This window comes from Lepidochelys kempii, chromosome 2, assembly GCF_965140285.1.
Source record: "Lepidochelys kempii isolate rLepKem1 chromosome 2, rLepKem1.hap1, whole genome shotgun sequence".
Taxonomy (NCBI): Eukaryota; Metazoa; Chordata; order Testudines; family Cheloniidae; genus Lepidochelys; species Lepidochelys kempii.
This window is the reverse complement of record NC_136381.1, coordinates 175862635-175883182: the sequence shown is the minus strand read 5'-3', so window position 1 is coordinate 175883182 and position 20548 is coordinate 175862635. Positions and strand designations below refer to the sequence as shown.

The 20548-nt window shown below is 41.3% G+C and overlaps 1 protein-coding gene across 2 annotated transcripts in view; it reads right to left on the bottom strand.

Annotated features, from left to right (window-relative positions):
* EGFR (epidermal growth factor receptor) overlaps positions 1–20548 on the bottom strand; it is a 222599-nt gene that overhangs the window by 28579 nt on the left and 173472 nt on the right. For both annotated transcript variants that reach the window (XM_073332807.2, XM_078851692.1), the window contains exons 12-18: positions 19669–19868; positions 17662–17794; positions 15887–15986; positions 10826–10983; positions 5244–5279; positions 4021–4162; positions 839–961 (exon numbers count right to left, since the gene is read on the bottom strand). In XM_073332807.2, coding sequence (XP_073188908.1) covers positions 839–961; positions 4021–4162; positions 5244–5279; positions 10826–10983; positions 15887–15986; positions 17662–17794; positions 19669–19868 — 892 coding nt within the window. The remainder of the gene's footprint in view (positions 1–838; positions 962–4020; positions 4163–5243; positions 5280–10825; positions 10984–15886; positions 15987–17661; positions 17795–19668; positions 19869–20548) is intronic.

Genomic DNA, 20548 nt, shown 5'->3' with positions numbered 1-20548 from the left:
TATAATATTATAAGAAGTAAATTCATGTCAGAATGGTTTCTTGTTCACCGCCTATTGCATTAGTTAGTCATGTAGGCAGAGGAGTATATGAGGTCAAAAGGGGAAATCTTCAAAAGCACACAAGGGACTTAGGAGTACAAGTGCTATTGAAAAACAATGGGACTTGCACTCCTAAATTTTTTAGGCACATTTGAAAATCTGCCCCCAAGTATCTAAACTTAATTTGATAAGTAAATCTATATTTTACATTTCAGTATCAAATGGTATAAAACAACCCTGAAGCTTCCTCACTGAGAAATCTTTTAGAAAGAGATACTCTCTAGAGAAGGAAAAATAATGGGTGTGTGGAGGGAAATCATTCTGCACAATGATAGAACAGAAAGGGTCCAGTTGCTTTTCTGTAACCCTGTGTGGTTCTTTTGACCCAATGAAAGTGATCCACAAATAAAAAGAGACGATCAAAAAACAAACGAACGAACAAACAAAAAACCGAACAAAATTCTGCTTAGCACAGTAGACTGAGTTGGCCATACTTTGATTTCTCTTCTTAACATTTTAACATCCTTAAGAAAGTATTTCTGGCAGTGGTACTTTTTAAATAGACACATTGGTTCCATTTTCAGCTGCATGGCTCTCATAAGATCTTATGAAAAACTTCTTGTGTGTTCTCTCTCTCTCTCACACACACGCACAGACTTTACGTGGCCCAAGCTAAAGATGATTTGAATATAACTCAATTAAAAAAGAAAAAAAAAAGACTGTTTTCAGCTTCCAATGCACACACTGTTTAGATGGCTTTGTGTGCATGTGTGTGGTGAGAAAAACATGGTGGTCTTACCTTATAAACCGTACCAAAAGCTCCAGAGCCTAGAACTTTGACCTTTTTAAATTCTGTTTCCTTTAGAATCCTCAGAAGAGCTTGGTTTGGCGCCTCGCCACTGGGTGTTAGAGGTTCAACAAGCTATTGTGTGCAAAGGAATTGGACTTTAGAAAGATATACTGTAGAGGAGGAAATCAAGCAGCACACACTATTGAAACTGAGCAAAAACTGTTGGTAATAATGAAAATTTTGTCCCACATGAAGTATACATGGTGCAAATTCTGTTCTGACTTACAAGCTATGAAAATCTAGAGTATCTCCGGAGTTCATGACTTCAGTGGAGTTACTCCAGATTTACACCTGTGTAAATAAGACAAGAATGAACTCCATGGAATTATTACACCAGCTTTATGTAGCATAAGTGAGAGCAGAATGTGATCTTGGCATGGCAACTAGAATTTTAGAAGAAAGTGGAGAGATGTTATTGTTCATTTTAGGATGTAAAATGTATACCCTTAAAACATGCACATAATGCTGACCAGTTTAATTAAAGATTCATTTCTAAAACTAAGTCAGAAGTTAACGATCTACATTTTAAAAGGTTACACTGTGGTCACCCTGAAACTTTGCAGCTTTGCCTTGCTTAACTAGATGCATTTCTTTTGGTATTAGAGGTAGCTTCTATTCTTAGTATAGGGAATATGCACATGCTAAAGTAAGATTATCTAGTTATCCAGGCAAAAAAGGGGGTTTTAAGTTGACTAATAGATTTTATTTATTTGATCCAAATTTTGTTGCAGTATTTTTTCTAAGGAAACAAATTAGTTCCTTCAAATGACAGAAACTAGGCGTTTTCCTAATATTTAAAGTCCCCTTTTACTACCGTCTTGTGTCCTCCTGAATAGCTTTCCTAACTGGAAGTCCACATTTAGTCTGATACAGATCTGTTTTCTGCATGCCAGCCATTTTCCTGTTTCAGTTAATGATTCTCGTATTAAGGAGTACAAAATATATAATGTGAACCAAACACAATATGTGCTATTACATTACAACTGTCAAATATGAAGGCTCTTAAAAGGTTGCTAGGTAATGTAGCAAAAAGTAGGGCAGCTTCAGGACTTTTATCACTTGACTTTGCAAAGCTAGCGAGGGAAGCAGGGTCCTTCAGCAGAACTGTGAATACAATTTGCTAGCAGCCTATTAAAACTGAATGGGAAGGAGAAAGGGAAGAGTCGGACCTGATTTGTTTTGATCCTGGATATGCATTTTGGTGTTTCACATGTAAAATACCCAGAGGATAATACTATAACCCTTATGAAGTCTATACCATGCAGTGTATAAAGTTTAGTACAAGAAACATGAAAGCCCAGTTCTCATCCAGCATGGTGAACACATTGTCTTGCAACAGCTTTAAGGGAGATTTCTGTGTTCAGGATTCAGAGTAACAGCCGTGTTAGTCTGTATTCGCAAAAAGAAAAGGAGTACTTGTGGCACCTTAGAGACTAACCAATTATTTGAGCATGAGCTTTCGTGAGCTACAGCTCACTTCATCGGATGCATACTGTGGAAAGTACAGAAGATGTTTTTATACACAGACCATGAAAAAATGGGTATTTATCACTACAAAAGGTTTTCTCTCCCCCCACCCCACTCTCCTGCTTGTAATAGCTTATCTAAAGTGATCACTCTCCTTACAATGTGTATGATAATCAAGGTGGGCCATTTCCAGCAGAAATCCAGGGTTTAACAAGAACGTCTGAGGAACAGTTTGGGGGGGCGGGGGAGAGGAGGATAAACAATGGGAAATAGGTTACTTTTTATAATGAATCAACCATTCCCAGTCTCTATTCAAGCCTAAGTTAATTGTATCCAATTTGCAAATTAATTCAATTCAGCAATCTCTCTTTGGAGTCTGTTTCTCAAATTTTTCTGTTGTAATATCGCAACTTTCATGTCTGTAATCGCATGACCAGGGAGATTGAAGTGTTCTCCGACTGGTTTATGAATGTTATAATTCTTGATATTTGATTTGTGTCCATTTATTCTTTTACATAGAGACTGTCCAGTTTGATCAATATACAAGGCAAAGGGGCATTGCTGGCACATGATAGCATATATCACATTGGCAGATGTGCAGGTGAAAGAGCCTCTGATAGTGTGGCTGATGTTATTAGGCCCTGCGATGGTGTCTCCGAATAGATATGTGGACACAGTTGGCAACGGGCTTTGTTGCAAGGATAGGTTCCTGAGTTAGTGGTTCTATTGTGTGGTATGTGGCTGCTGGTGAGTATTCGCTTCAGGTTGGGGGACTGTCTGTAGACAAGGACTGGTCTGTCTCCCAAAATTTGTGAGAGTGTTGGGTCATCCTTCAGGATAGGTTGTAGATCTTTGATAATGCGTTGGAGGGGTTTTAGTTGGGGGCTGAAGGTGACGGCTAGTGGCGTTCTGTTATTTTCTTTGTTAGGCCTGTCCTGTAGTAGGTTGACATTGTTGTCCATATGGAGTGGTTGGTACGAGTAACCTCTCAGGTTATCACTCCCTGCTCTGAACATAGTGTAGCCAATAGTACAATAAAAAAGATATCTGTTTTCACTATTGTTAAACTCAAGTTCAGTGAGCAATAGTATTCCAAAAAAAAAAAGACATGAGTGGAACAGGGGCAACTGAAGGCAATGTTGGCTTTGCAACTGAAACTCGGTCCATAAAGTTCTGTAATGATGTGTGCCCCAGAACAGAATCCAGCTTAGTGTCCCAGAGCTGTGTTGGCTCAGCACCACTAACAGGAGTAACGAGTAGTAAAAACAGCCAAAAAAAAAAATCCCTTATTTTTGTCATTAGAATAAACAGATCAGACATAACAGGTGCTTTTGAAAATACTACTGTAAGTGACTCAGCAGCCTAATTCCCAATGACTTTCAGTGAAAATTAGGCACCTAACTAACCTATGAGCTATTGCAATTTTTACCCACAGAGATAAGATCTGAGATTAAGTAATATGGTGTCATATTTACATAGTCCCTTTTACACATAGAACTGCAGATAACATGCTATCCAAACACCTGATAACATTGTACTTTATGTTTGTGCTAGGGTGAAGTCAGGGCCACTGTATTTTGACCTAATAAAACAGCTTTCTCTGAGATGCTCTGGCACACCAATAAAGTTGGTCAATATATTTAGAAATTGTTTACAATACATACCTCCCTTTCCTGAAGCAGCCTGCGCAATGTACGCTTTCTAACAATGTGACGTCTGCGCATATAAAGCCCTATGACCAAGGCTATCACAACCAAACAAAGGATACTTCCAACAACACCAGCTGCAATGGATGGGATTTTGGAGCTAGAAGACAAAAAGGGGAAAGAGGTCTGTTTTGATATAAGAAATAACAAATGGTGTACTTTTAATACAGCATTCCATGTTAGAAATATGACCAATTGAAGGCTTCAGATCAGTTTAATCATTCAAGCAACATGGGTGTCAATATTCTGAAGCTTTTCATTCAGTGTTTGTGGGGTTTTATTCATTCAGGGTTTGTGGTTGGTTGTTTTTTTAGACTTCAAAATGGCTTCAGTTGCAGGTTTGAAATAGAACAGGTTATATTTTCTCCAAACGCTTCCACTAAACCATTATGGAAACCATTTTTGAACATTTTCATTGACTGAAAACAGGGGTTCAAGAACATTTTTAATACAAATTTAGAGTAAATGTGGTGAAAAATGAGAAATTTTGAAAAAAAAAAAAGCCAAACAATTTTGCATTAAATTTTTTATTAAAAAGAAAGGCCATTCTTCAATGAAAAAACTTCATTAGACATTTTTTGACCTTGTCTCCTGGAGGTATATATGTATTTAATCTCTTGATTCCTTTCTTCCAGCCTTTTATTGTTCAGGATTTTATAAGTAATTGAGACCCTAAAGTATGCTTTGATCTTAATCAGCCAAATTCATGTATTTCTCATGTTAATCTCGGATTTGTGAACCATTGTCTCAGTCTCTGTACCTGCTCAAATAGTTTTAAAAGCATTTTGAAGAGACACTGTATGTAAGCACCACATTGGATGGTGATTTACTTACTCTTTCTATTTGTCTTGATGATTTTAAAGCAGTTATTTCAATACAGAATAAGAACAGAATTTTGCTTTCAGATCCTCACAAAGGATCTTACCTCAGAAACTATGCAGTTGAAGTACACAGATCTCTCACTGACAGCAACAAGAGTCCCATACATCTAGGCCCTGAGCTAGCGAAGCAGTAAAGCACTCGAGTAGTGTCATTGGCTTCAACAGGACTATTCACATGCTTAAAGTTAAGGACATGCTTCACTGAATCAGGGCACTACTGTGCAGTGTCCAGCACAGAAATGTAAACATGGATATGTTCTTCCCAACTATATCATTAATTGTGATGAATGCAATAATTACCCCAATGGACAGCCTTCAAGACCTGGTCCTTTGCACCTGTAAAAAATGATAATTACAAATATATATTAGCACTCGCACCTACTCTGGAATAACTGTATTGTCATTCACAATTTACTGTTTTTAAAAGCTGTCTGAATATTAACTTTCTGATTTATAATTATTAAGCTTTTTGGAAGTATTATTTTGAAAGCTTTACTGCAGAATCAGGGTCCACAGGCTAAGGAGTGCTGTATATTCACTTGAAAGGACAATTTATGAATGTCTGCCTATGAACGTGGAAGAATACAGTCAAGGCATATATGCACATTATTTGAATGCACCATGGATCCCCAGCTTCTTTCCCCTCCCCACCCCCCAATACCTCTGCAGTCTCTACAAGTGCTGCCTTATTCAACAGCTTCAAAAGAGCTGACTTGTTCATCCCTACCCTGGGGGTGCACAAAACAACTGATCACAAAGAGTTGTTTGGTGGCCTGTGTGAAAGGAACTAGTGATCTTGCTCTGAGTGGGCAAATGTTCACTGCAACAGGCTGGCCCTTTTAAGGGGGCAGCAAGGACTGAATACGTCTGGAGACAGAACTAACCTCTCACTAGGGGCGGTCCTTCATACAAGGCATGGGGCTATGAGGAAAAGCTTGCATTGCTGCTTACCACACTGTACGGTAGCTGTTTTATGGATCAGTAAAGGATGTCAGTGTCCAGGTCTTCTAGTCGAATGAAAAATATCACTAGCAGACATATACCCTATCATTCACTGACTAGGAGATTTGGTTGCACTATTCTACCACTGTGTGCACTATTCGTATAAGAATCTATGATATTTTTCATTGAGGGTCTAACATCTGGCTTTACTGACACCGAGTAGATTTGTGCTAGAATGTATATGCCAAGGTACCATATTATGTAGAATCCTCTCAGGAATCAGTTATTTCACCCTCTGTATTAGTTTAAATGCACACCACCTTCCAGATGCCTTAAATTCATTTTGAAAGACAGCATATAATGCACACCCCAGCTACAATTTGAAGATGAAAATACAGTGACTGCATATTCCAACTGCAAGTGCCAAAGTATGAGATAAACAGAACATTCCCAAGTACTGCTGAGCGGTAAGATGTGTGCGCCTCCTGGGAATTGTGGTCTTTGTGGTATCTACCAAGGAGAGGACAGCACTGCTGAAACAATTACCTCATTTCTGAAAAATGGAGCTGAGCAAGGAGAAGAGTCCAGTCTGGGGCTTCTGCCTCCTTTTCTTACCGAAAATACATCACCTCAAAGCAGACACAGAGTAGGTCAAGCAGGGGATAAGGAGTAAGCCAGGGCCAGGAATGCAGTTCTGAATTCCATTAGTAGGAAAAAGGAGTCAGAGCTGTTTTAAAATGGTAGGTGGAGATGGAGAATTTATTCCATAAATTATTCTAGGTCCTTGGGGGGCCTACTGCTCATTTTCTTGGGTCTTTTTTGTTATTCTAATCTTTCCTTATGTTTTCAGTGCCAACACAGTGCAACAGGGCCAAGAGTATGAAAGGTTCAGTGAGTGCATTGAGCTTCCATAGAAGAATTTGCATCTTGGTGTCTGGAACACACTTCAGGTATTTTGCACGTTGGTTCCTGAAGCCTGAGTGTGCAACTCTGCCCCTGTCCTTCATCTGGTTATGGTTTTCTTTGTTTGTTCAGAACATTTGCCTAGGATGCAAGCTCTAGTCCCACCACCCTCTAACACTGCTAAATGAAAGTTTAAGGGAAAAGGTGTACAACACCCTCTTCTAGCATAGCTGTGCAAATAAAACATTTCAGGCCACCAGTATAACCTCTTCAAGGGCATTTCTTTTACAAAATTCCAATTTCCATGCTCCCTTCATTCTGAGCAATTCTCCAAATGGTTTCCATCTCAAATGAAGCTGCATGGTGCAGATATATTATTCTCAACAAAGGAAATGCTCCCTTAATGCCCATAGTCTGAATGATTAGATTAGAAACTGGAGGCTCAAAGAGGGGCGTAGATTTTCTTCTGTGTCCTTTAGTATGAATCTCCATACAAATCCATCAATGTGAAGGGTTCCAAGATAAAGTTAAGATGTTTGGGGAGAAAAATGATGGATCAGATTGTGCTTTTCAAATCCCATGTGATATTCTGATTCATTTCACAAGTCAAAGGAGAAGCAAAGTACATATCCACCCAAGGCTAAATATAACCATCTTTCTTAATGTGGAATTTTACGAGGACACCTAACATAAGTAAGCTATGTTTTATGGAATCTAAAATATCACTTTTTCATTCTTGAATTATTTTTCCTCTACTTCTTCCAGAAACTAACATGAGAAATGTGACCTTGTATTATAAACTGTCTGGGGATCTTAAGTATACATTAGCCTGAACCTAATGGTGAGTGTAGCCCGAAATCTCTCTCTGCTATTCACTTATTGTAAAATTAGTGCAGCATACAGTCCCTGAAACGATTCTATCCTGGTGCTATCTGGAACTTTTTCATCTGTCTACATAAATATTAATTATCTCGGTGCAGATACAACTAATTATTTCCCAGTTCCATCAAGATTTTAAACACCTTTCTCCTCAACCCACTGTTTCTAATTTGATGTAATATAGCCAGGTTGTTGTGATTTATGGCCTTTCAGAGGAGACTCAGACTGTAACAACACAGGTTACCTCACAGTCATAAATGAAATGGGAAACCATCGGGCTTTTTTTAAAGCCTTAAAAGCCCTTTCCTCTGTCCTTTCTTTTTCATCAACCTTCTAAAAGACAGGCAAATATGTCTCACACATCCAATGGCTGCAAAAATTCTTCCTGGGCATTTAACAATATATAAATCAGTGGTAACTAAGTTTGTAGGAGGCTCTCTCAGTGATAAGGCCCAGCACTATTAATCACACTTCTGCCTCTCTGTAGTTCTTGCTGCACTACCACACCAGTTGGACTGAAATTTACTTGTAGCACCCTGGGAAAATAACGAGGGAAATTCAGATCACTCATGTTTGAGAGATTAATCATGGTAATGTGTTTCATTAGTTGCTGGAAGTATGACCTGGGTAATTCCAGGGCTTTGGAGTAGTTACTCTCTCTTTAAATGGACTATACTTTCTCAGCTGTTCTTGGAGGGAGAGAGAGAGAGAGTTAGTGCAGAAAAATTCAAGCTATTAGAGAGGAAGGGGGAAGAGAAAGAGCCATTTGGACTGAATAAATGATGGATGCATTTTTCTGTTTGCCTTATGAAACGTTGAACAAAGAGGTGAAATCCTCAACAGCAAGTATAAAGAAAGAGAACCTGTAAATACACAAATCCAGAGCAAAATGGGGAACTTATGCCAAAGCCTGGACGAATGGACTGCCTCTTGCTACGTATCTGGGCAGCTATTGCATCCTGATCTCAATTGGGACCTCTAGAGGCTACTGTAATACAAAACAAACAACTGAAAATTTACCCCACCTCACTCAAATCAGAGATTAATTTGAATATTAGTCTTCATTCACTGCCTTAATATGTCATATGGTGGAAAACATTGAATTTTTTTGATATTAGAATAATCTTTCTTTTCTATCTTTCTAGCAGAACCACATAGTTAAAAGCTTTGTTTAGACATGGTTAGCCATTGTTCTGCTAAAGCTATCAGCTAAAGTGGGCTGTAATACTTTTGTCTAACTTTGGTTGTTGGGTTTAGTGTGCGCGTCTGAGTGGTGTTGGTGGCCTGTGACATACAGGAGGTCAGCCTAGCTGATAGAATGGCTCTCTGACTCTATGCTTTCACATGGCCAATCATGTGACAATGACATTGGTTTACTATGGCCAAGTTTCTATCAATGGCAACGAATGGAAATGTTTACCTGGAGTGTCATTTTTCAATGAAGATTATTCATTGTATGATTGAAAAGCACAAACAACCTTTGTCTGCAATCATGATAAAACACAGGGAAATCATCAATCCATATTACTGTCATTGACGTAAGCTGAAAAACACTGCACTGAATTTCATGAAGACTTGAAACACACCAGGTGATTTAGGGCAGTGTTTCTCAGTGACCAATCCATGGACTGGCGGCAGTTCCTGAGATCTCCCGGCCACAGTTTAAGAAGGCAATAAACTGATCCCCGATATCAAAAAGGTTGAGAAACACTGGCTTCAGGCGTGTCTATATGGGGGAAAGCCCACAGTACCTGGCGCACAGTAACTCCCCATGTGGACACTCGTACTGTGCATTAAGAGTGCTTTGTGTGCCTGAACTTATAGCATTTTGAAAGTATATGAAGCTACATGGAGAGCTGGTATGGAATAGCTAGTGCACTTTACTTGCACACCCTAGCTCACTGTGCACTAACTTCTCCTTGTAGACAAGCCCTTAGCTTCCAGTCATCTACGAAGTGATACTGTAGCCTATTTAACCCCTTCCTTTCTTTCTCTCTGTAAATGTATGGGTTCGTGCTTGTCAAAAGCAGGCTCTGTTTTTCAAGGGCTTGGCAGGGAGGTAGTTGAATACATGAGGAGGACATGAGACTTGGGCCAAATGGCAATCTGAGCCTGTGAAGTGCAGTGTATAAATCTTCTCTTAGCTAATTAAGATGAGCATTTGAGGTAAGATTTCCACTACTATTGAGGAGAAGCCCCTTGGGGAAAAACCACCAATGAGAGAGCATTCTTTGAAACCAATGCAGGACAAAAATCAATTTTCAAACCCTGTCCCCTTTCTGTGCCTCTAATGTAGGCACACAAATGCAAATGTATGCGGGGACCCCATTAGAGTTGAGTACTTAACTGTGTCTCTGAACTATGCTAAAGCCTTGGACAGTCCATGACTGTACCACAAAATGGAACTGTGTTTGCAGCCAGGCCCTGTCACATAGTTGTACTGATGGGGCAAACAGGCCCTAAATTCCAACCCAGGTAGAACTGCCCTGTTCTGTACACTCTCCCTGAAGCTCAGGTATGGGCCACTGATGGAGACAGGATACTGGGCCTGATGGACCACACTCTGACTCAGTATAGATAGCAGCTCTGATGTTCTTAGCATATGAAAAGAGAGGAAACCTCTGGGAAGCATTACAATGCAGTGTATGCTTGAGACAATCTGTTGGTGTTTTGCTCCAAAAAAATCAAAGTCACAATGAGATACATGAGCAGCCACTCATACTATTACATTCATCTTAAAGGCATGGGACATACTTACTACTCTTGTGAGAAACACATGTTTATAAATGATCTCACGGTCCACCAGATGTCACTATTGCTCCAGACAAATACAGCTGACAAAGCATTCAACTGGTGGTGAAAAAAGTGAATCATAACATAGGAAACTTGTAAAATTCCAGAAAGTCTAATTTTAAAAATAATCTTGTTTTAAGTCTGCTAAAACCATTTTCTCCACTTTTTTGCCTTTTCTGCTGACTAGAAGCACTACAGAACTTTACCTATTTCAAACTCAGCAGCACTTTGCTTACATTACCTGGAAATTCATAACCTCTTTAGTTTTCTATTTTTTTTCAAATAGATGACTTTACAGTGAGAAAAATCACAAGGAAGATATACTTTACTCCTTCCACTTCTGTGTAAGCAAGTATTTTACCTACCCACGGGTACAATTCGGATGACAGAGCTGACACACTGAGTTTTCATCTGCGTATTTCCAGACTAAGGTATCATTTTCACCCAAAACTCCAGCAGGGCAGGATTTAACACAGTGAGGGCCATCTATATAATGGGCACACTTTATGCAGTTGTCCGGACCCTGGATAAAGAGCAAGAAATTGTCTGTAATAGATTTGCCCAAGTCATATGTTGGCATATGCAAGAAGAGACTCTCCGAAGATAAATAAATGCATGTTTGATCATTTGAAATTCTAAACATGATTCAATGTTTTATCCTAGTTTATCTTATTATTGTACTACATAAAATGCTTGCAAAGTTTTAATCCTCTTGTATAATATGCTGTGTGAGATACAGCACCTGATGTTCAATTAAATAACTCTCTCTCTGGGTATCAATGCTGACGTATGATTCCTATTATTCTGTAATTTTCCTATTTTATGTCCTAATAAAAACTTACATTTTTGGTTTAATACTGTGAATAAAGATGCTTTGATAGCAAATAAGTTTAAAATCAAAGGGCCTGATTCTCATTTAATGTAAACCACCATTGCTCTATTGAAATCAGTGGAGCTCTACCAATTTATACCAGATGAGGATCTAGGTCATAAAGCTTTTTCATTCTTTGTATAATCTAAAGCAGTGGTTCTTAAAGCCAGTCCGCCGCTTGTTCAGGGAAAGCCCCTGGTGGGCTGGACCGGTTTGTTTACCTGCCGCGTCCGCAGGTTCGGCCTATCGTGGCTCCTACTGGCTGCGGTTCGCCGCTCCAGGCCAATGGGGGGTATGGGAAGGGCAGCCAGCATGTCCCTTGGCCCGCACCGCTTCCTGCAGCCCCCATTGGCCTGGAGCGGCGAAACACGGCCAATGGAAGCCCCGATCGGCCGGACCCGCGGATGCGGAAGGTAAACAAACCAGTCCGGCCCGCCAAGGGCTTTCCCTGAACAAGCGGTGGACTGGCTTTGAGAACCACTGATCTAAGGGTATGTCTACACTATGAAATTAGGTCGATTTTATAGAAGTCGATTTTTAGAATTGGATTTTATACAGTCGATTGCGTATGTCCACACTAAGCGCATTAAGTCGGCGGAGTACGTCCTCACTACCATGGCTAGCATTGACTTATGGAGCGGTGCACTGTGGGTAGCTATCCCACAGTTCCCACAGTCTCTGCCACCCATTGGAATTCTGGGTTAAGCTCCCAATGCCTGATGGGGCAAAAATATTGTTGCGGGTGGTTTTGGGTACGTCGTCAGTCGCCCCTCCCTCTGTGAAAGCAACGGCAGACAATCATTTCGCGCCTTTTTTCCTGGGTTACCCATGCAGATGCCATGGCTAGCATGGAGCCCGCTCAGCTCACCATCACCACTGCTGTTGTGGGCAAGTCTACTGTGGGTCCTGCTGTGATCCAGGTAGCCAATGCAATCATTGACGTTCCGTTATCAAGGGTAGTGACTCTGGGAAATGTGTGGGCCTTTTTAGATTTTAGGTGCATCATATTCCTGTCCTTTGTCACTGGTGAAGAAGTCTTGCGGCCTTACATTCAAGTCCGGTTGGCGCTGTAACACCCCATAGCACTTCTGTGGTTGACACATGTAACAGCTCCAGGACTCTTGCTCTTTTGCCTTGGCTGAGGTACCTTGCCCTACCAGGACCTCCAAGCACTCGACACGGAAACACCTGCAGCAGCTCCTGGGTGCCTTCACAGCAGATGGTGCAGTAGGACTGCTAGCCGTCCTCGTACATGGTGTACGGCTCCACCGCTTACGCTGAAACTCTGCTCTCCTGCAACTCTGCAGCAGGCAGTGCAGTAGGACTGGTAGCCATCCTTGTCGGACATGTAGCTTGGCCAGGGGTTCTGGGAATGTCTTTCCTGCCCGGCTCCTACAACCTCCAGGACATGGTGTATGGCTCCACTACTTCTGCTGCAACTCTGCTCTCCTGCGAGCTGGAGGATTCTGCCTCAGGCTGCTCTCCCAGCCGGCAGCACCACGCAGTCGCACCTACCCCAGCCTACCCCTGGCTCCCATGGCTCATGAAGCCTGGACAGTAGTAAGGAGCAGTTCAACTATAGGCTGAGCAAGTGCAGAATGGTGGTAGAATGTGCCTTTGGAGGTTTAAAAGCGTACTGGCGCTGTTGGTCAGACCTCCGTGCAACCAACATTCCCATTGTTATTGCTGCTTGCTGTGTGCTCCATAATATCTGTGAGAGTAGGGGGGAGACGTTTATGGTGCGGTGGGAGATTGAGGCAAATCGCCTGGCATCCGATTTTGAGCAGCCAGACACCAGAGCGATTAGAAGAGCACAGCAAGGCGCGCTGCGCATCAGAGAGGCTTTGAAAACCAGTTTCATGACGGGCCAGGCTATGGTGTGACAGTTGTGTGTGTTTCTCCTTGATGCATACCTGCCTCCTTTATTGATTTTAATTCCCTGTAAGCAAACCACCCTCCCCGCTTCGAAATAAAGCCTTCTGTTGCTGGGGCCATCCTCTGGAGTGGAATGGCTGGGTGCTCGGAGCCTCCCCTTGCTTTCTTGGGCATCTGGGTGAGGAGGCTATGGAACATGGGGAGGAAGGTAGGCGGTTATACAGTGGATGCAGCGGGGGTCTGTGCTCTTGTTGGCTTTCCTGCAGCTCCAACAGACGCTTCATCATGTCTTTTTGCTTCCCCATTAGCCTCAGCATCACGTCCTGCCTCCGCTCTTCACGCTCACTTAATTCTTTCCTGGCCTCTGCCACTGAATGCCTCCATGCATTAAGCTGTGCCCTTTCAGTGCGGGAGGACTGCATGAGCTCAGAAAACATGTCATTGCAAGTGTGGTTTTTTTACCTTCTAATCTGCAATAACCTCAGGGATGGAGATGATAGGGGGAGCATAGAAACATTCTATGCTCTACGATTCGGGGGGGACTGCATGGTCACCTGTGCTGCGGAGTTCACTACGCTGACCAAACAGGAAATGAAATTCAAAAGTTCCCAGGGCTTTTCCTGTGTACCTGGCTAGTGCATCGGCGTTCAAAGTGCTGTCCAGAGCGGTCACAATGGAGCACTCTGGGATAGCTCCCGGAGGCCAATACTGCCAATTTGCGTCCGCACTACCCCAAATTTGACCCAGCAAAGTCGATTTTAGTGCTACTCCCCTCGAGGGGGAGGAGTACAGAAGTCACTGTTAAGAGCCCTTTCGGTCGACAGAACGGGGTTGGTTGTGTGGACGCAGTCATTTTTAAATTGACCAAATGTGGCTAAATTCGATCTACCCCCGTAGTGTAGACCAAGGCTAAGAAAACATTTCTTTCTTCCACTCTGAAGCAGAAAGGGAAACTGGGTTAAAATAGAAAAGCCCATCAAATTTCTTATCTGAAGTGCTTTTAGCTAAAGTTTACATGAATTTTCTGAAATGTTGTTGTTTTTACTGAGATTGTGGCAGGATCCAAAATGATCTGGGTACTCTCTAAACAGAGTAACAAGTAGTCCCAGGTAAAATTGCCTTTTCAGAAAGAAAAGCTGCAAGTGTTGCGTTCATGACAATCAGAAGGAAGGCTGTTGTATGTCAGCAGAATATAGCTTTTTAGTTTTATGATGCCAGTAAGCAATTAATCGCAAACATGAAGAGACTATTCTAACTTTAAAAGAGAAGCTTCCTTGATGGCCTAGTTCATTGCTAGACAGGAGCCCCAGGTATGCTCCAGAAAGTAGTAGACTAGATCCCTAGCACCGACTGCAGTGGAGCAACGTGGATGTATTTATGTATTATTTGTAGTGTCTAGCAGCCCCACTCATTGACCGGGGCTCTACTGTACGACCTGCTGTATGAACAAGCAACAGGATGATGGCCCCTACCCAGCAGCTGTGCATCTGGCCCAAGGTTCTAAGTCAGGGGTTCGGAACCTTTTTCTTTCTGAGGTGCCCCCAACAGGCTACAAAAACTCCATGGCCCAGCTGTGCCACAACAACTGGTTTTCTGCATATAAAAGCCAGGGCTGGCGTTAGGGGGTAGCCAGCTAGCCAATGGCCCCATGCCACAGCTTCGGATTTCTGCCATCAGTTCCAGCAAGTTTAATACTGGCCTTGCTTGGCAGACCGCCTGAAACCTGCTCATGAACCTGGGAGCTGAGGGCACCCGGTTGAGAGCTACAGTTCTAAGCCATAACGGAATGAAGCAAGTGCCCTGCATTATTGAACAGTGACTTTCTGCCAGATGAAGGATGGACAGTCATCCTGTGTCAGGATAGTGGCTGCAACAGAGGGTTCAGGGGGTTTCCAAGAGTGGGGCTGTAAGGTGCAGGGTAGGAAGCCAACTGGATCCTTGACACTTTGTCAGGGAATAGAAAATTCCCGCCCACCCCTTCACTAAAAAAAGATATTATTGAGCTAATGGCTTCACTGGAACTGAAATATCCTGCAAAGTAAAACTAAGGGACTAAATTGAACCGTGAATGTAAAGAAGTACAACTCTCCATTGACTCTTACCCTCAAGGCTGAATTTGGTACAACGTGTAAAAAGAAAGATGGGAGTCTATTTTCCATTCGGGCCAAGCTATAGATTTCATAAAATAACAGAGTATTTTAAAAATCTGAGAAGGATAAAACTGAGGAGGATTTTGCCATTGGATATTGGGAAAGACCAAGGTATTTTAACTTTTATAAAAGGGGCCTTTATATAAACTCAGAAAGTTCCAGTAACTTTGGAAAAGTTGACTATCGTTTTTACAAACATCTAATACTTTGCACTTACATTAACAGAGATGCATTACTTTTAATTGTTTTGGGCTATAGAGTTTGGTTTTAAATAAAAACTGCTTTCTTAATATTTTACAACAAACATCTGCTGTTGATTAAAATCTGATCTTTGGTGTTCAGAGGCAAAAAGTTACTGAATTAATTCACTATTAGCTATAGTTGCCTCAGATCAGCAAAAATTAGCCTCCATTTTGGGAAGTGTCATAATTTATGATGATTTGGTTGTTCAATATCTAAGTATTTTGATATGTTCACCATGTTACAGGGTCTCTACATGTACAAGTTTGTTAGGTCAAATCTGCTCTTACAGGTCCTCTGCAGGTTGCATTGTACGCAGTTGAATTTTGCACCAGGCATTCTGGGTGACACTGAAGACATTCAGATTTTCTTTCAAATTCTCTTGGCTCCCTGAAAAATAAAAAAAGGAATAGAAAGAATACTTGACAAGATGTCAACTTCAAATTTACATTTCAGAGCTTCCACTACTTTTCCAGTTTGCCTATATTAGGATGAGTATAATGAGATGGGAGGAGATGTAGGAAGAAATTCTTGACTAGTCCTAGCATATCAATATAACTTGCTGAGCATAAAACAGGAAAAAGGTAAGAGTGAGGAAAATTTGGCTGACAGTGCCACACAGGGCAATCCAGATTGTAAACTACAAATTAGTCTTTCTATTTTAATGAAGATGAATATTCTCAAAAATCTCCAAAACATTTTTTCTATCACTACTGATCAGCAAAAATATTTCTAGTGATTCTGAGCCACTAAACAACAACTTGGGAAATTAAACAAATTAGCTGATAATTAGATTCTTGCCCTCCCTATAACACACAATGAATCATTAAAATATGAACGCTGAGAACAGATGGTTTTGATAGCAATAAAGCTGTTCCACTTCAAGTAATTGTGTTATTAATTAAACCAAATCTACCCATCATTTGACACAAAATGCCCAGATCTGCCCTGTAGGTCATAATATCTGCTGGAGGGAATTCTCTTGAAAAGACAACAGCTGCTGAATTGGAAATTGCTAGACAAATATAAACATTATGGACTCCAGCATTCTGTAAAATTTGTGTCATAATATTAATTATTTTTTAAAAGTTAAACAGACTTTAAAGAATTAGTAAAAAGGAAATAGGAAAAATATGTCCATTGGTAGTTCTATGGATAAGTAAACATTTTGTGCTCTGTAAACACAGTGTATTCAAAATCCTTCAGTTTTGGGATCAACGTAACTCATGTTAGCTGTTTAACATATATATTACAGGTTTAAACAACTCTGAGAATGCTCCTTTTCAAGACCCAGGGAATCTTATAAATGTTGCTAAACATAAGCCAACCTGATGGGATTATTTTGCCTGAAATTATTGGTCCTGGTGTGCTGTGGCCAGTGTATTTAGGTTCATCATGCCTTCACTGCAGCTCAGCAATAAAAGGGAGTAAAAATTGTAAGGACAAACTATTGAATTGGACCAGGCTCCCAATAATTTAGATGGGAGCCTGGGAATCTGAGGGCAGAGTTTGACCTTAAGATGTTTAGGCCACAAGCCAGCAAAATAACTGCAGCATGTGCATAAATTTAACCCCATTGAGTTGCCCCATTGAAGTAAATTAGGCTAATCAATGGGTGAAATCCTGGTCCCAGTGAAGTCAGTATCAAAATCCCGTTGGTTACAATAGGGTGAAGATTTCACCTAATATGCTTAAAGGCTGAGATTTTCAAAAGAGCCCAAGGGAGGTAGGCCGCTTGATTTTCAATGGTAGTTGGGTGCTTAGTTCCCTTAAGCCCCTTTGAAATTTCAGTCTTCTCCCAGTAGGTCTTAGGGGAGTTATCCATGTACACCCCCCAACTGATGTTGGAGGAACAGACTGCTAAGTATTCCTAGACAGAGAAGGGTATTTCTTCCCCCTTTTCTGTATTTAGGTACCACACAAACCAACATTTTTGCAAAAGTATAAATTTTTGTTACAATTAGAATTCCTGGTTTTTATTTTCCCCTAGTAATGTTAATATTTTTCTTCCTATGCTAATCCTCCCCCAGCTCCAGCCCCCCCCCCCAAAAAAAACCCTTCTTACCCTTGCATAACATTGCATTTTTTCACACATTCCCTTTGGCGACTGAAATGATGACAGGAAAAGCAATGGAATGGCCCTGGACCCCAGCAGCCTACTTCTGAGCACAAGGGGTCACAAACGTGTTCCTCAGCGGCTGAGAGAAACAGAGACAAAGACAAACAATAGCCGGGAATTTCAGAGAGAGTAATTAGAGCACCAAAAATGACTCATTTTTGAGAGCCAGTTTTTCCAAATTAACCCAGAGTAGATCTGAAGGATCCTGACAGCATTACAGAGCAGGAGGAGAAACATACATGCTTTTCTCTAGTTTCCAAAGCTTGAAATTAAATGGGACTTTTAGTTTTGCCATATAAAAACACATGCTCCTCTGTAGCGATTTATTAATCAGATACAGATTATTCTGTTGTAAAGAAATCTACTCCTAATATGGACATTAACATAAAACAAATCAATATGCTGCAGACAGACACAATAAGGGCCTGATACGTCGTCCACGGAAATCAATGGGAAGCTCAAATTGGGCCCTGACTGAATGGGTCAAACGTCTGAATGGAGTTGGAACTTTCACCCTTGTCCTTCAGCTCCAAAACCGGAAGCCTCTACTAGCTGCGCCATAGCAAAGCAGATCTTGCCTAGCTGTCAGTCATTGTTAATCCTTTATCCTCTGTGTAGGCCAGCTGCTAGAGCACATCATCATGCAAATGCAAACACACACACACACCTACAGTGCAAGTGAATGTGTTCAGAGGAGAACACCTGACTCCAGAGTTTTATCTTTTTATATTGCTCCCCATTTGGCATGTATAAATTGAGCCTCTGCCTATGTGTGAGTGGGAAGGGTAGTTTGGACCAAAACTAGGTTCTGCATGGCTAATGCTTCAAAATTTTGGGCTCATGAATCTCAGTGAGGCTTTGAGGGTGCTGAGTTGGGACAGCCTAAGGAAGCAATTTAGTCTACAGTCTCAAGGGTAAACCCCCTCCCTCCCCCCAGGTTGACGTTAGTACAGCATCATCCACAGCCTTTGACAGGCAACAAGTTAAATTTTGGGTCTGACCTTCCTTGCCTCTGCCATGCAAGTGGACAGAAATTGCAACCAACACTCCAGGAGGTCACCATTGAAGCAGACATTCACATCAGCTGCAACACACATGCCTTACTATATTCACAGCATCATACCCATATGCATTCTCAATCACCTCAGGTGAAATCCTGGTCCCATTAGAGTCAGTGGCAAAGCTCTCATTCACTTCAGTGGAGCCAGGATTTCCCCCCTGCCTTCCACAACAAACTCTCTTTCAGTTTCACTATATAACCAAACACAATGAAGACATCCACTTCCTCAGAATCACATTCAAATGCACCACCTCAACTCTTACCTCCCACTTTCTCCTTGAGAAACACCACATTACTGGGGGAGGGATAGCTCAGTGGTTTGAGCATTGGTCTGCTAAACCCATGGTTGTGAGTTCAATCCTTGAGGGGGCCATTTGGAATCTGGGGCAAAAATTGGGGATTGGTCCTGCTTTGAGCAGGGGGTTGGACTAGATGACCTCCTGAGGTCCTTTCCAACCCTGGGATTTTATGATGATTCATTATGAGCTTTGCCACTACACGCAGGTCACTTATCTCAATCTGAGGGTGGAGTTAAGACTGAGTGTTTGAGGAGGATTGTGAGGGACTGGGAGTTGTACTTGGTTATATGTTGGCATTGATGGGAGCTGGCTATGGAGCAGAGGAGTGCTTGGTTATTGTTGTGTTTGGTTGGCAAGACATGTGAATTGAGGTTGAGGGGGATGTGACTATCAGTTTAACTGATGCCTGGAATTTTAGTAATTGTGTTGATAGAAAAGGAGGGTTGAACATCATCAATTGCAGCTTAATAAAGATTTTTGTTTGTGGTAATATACAAGGAGGAAGAAAGGTTTGCTTAAATTACTGGTCACAATCTCTTTTTCTGCACCCCGCAATGGCATTCCAAGAGGGACAAACGGACGGTATTAACTTACTGCATTCATCTTTATTTCTGTTGGATACGATTTTTGTTTTCTGAGTTTCTGTCACAAAGAGTTTATTCCAGTTCATTGTCTCAGCATAGCAGAGGTTCTGGTTTTTCATAATGGCGACATCACCATCACTTATTTCCTTGAGGGAGCGCAATCCCAGAGAGTGTATCTTTAGGTTAACAATGGCAAGAGAATACTGACCACTAAAATGGTGTGGGGCAAAAAGAACAGATGGAAACGGATTACTGAGTACATTTTCTTTTTGAATTTCAAAGGCCCATCTGGGTTACTGTACACTGAATGTTTTACAAGGAAATATACTGCTTGGTCCACCAAACTTAATTTGTGTGACATTACAGATGTTTTTATGACATATCTATTGTTAAGGTACTATATTCACATCTGATTTTCTGTAGGGACTGAAAGTTAAGTCCTCTGACACACTGCATCGTGTATGCACTAATACGATATAGAGGTAAAGCTAAAGTTATTATTTTTCACTTGAGTCTGCCATACTACTCAGCATGTTAGTTTAGCACCAAGTACAATGGGGCTTTGATTCATATTAGGACTTTTGGGCACTGCTGTAATTCATTAGTTATATCACAGTTGTGCCTAAAGGTACCAATTGAGATCAGGGCCCTATTGTGTTAGGCACTGTACATGCATTGAATAAGAGAAAAATCACTGTACCAAAGAGCTAACAATCTACATAAAAGATGGACAAGGAGTGGAAGCAATGAAATATTGGGATTGTCTACATGGTGGGGCAATGTGCTCTCTGGGGCTGTGATTTCTAAAGCCCACTAACGTGTTGAGCATTAATTGGTCCATATAGACCCTGCTGATGCGCACTACTGTTTCAGATAGTACTATGTTAAAG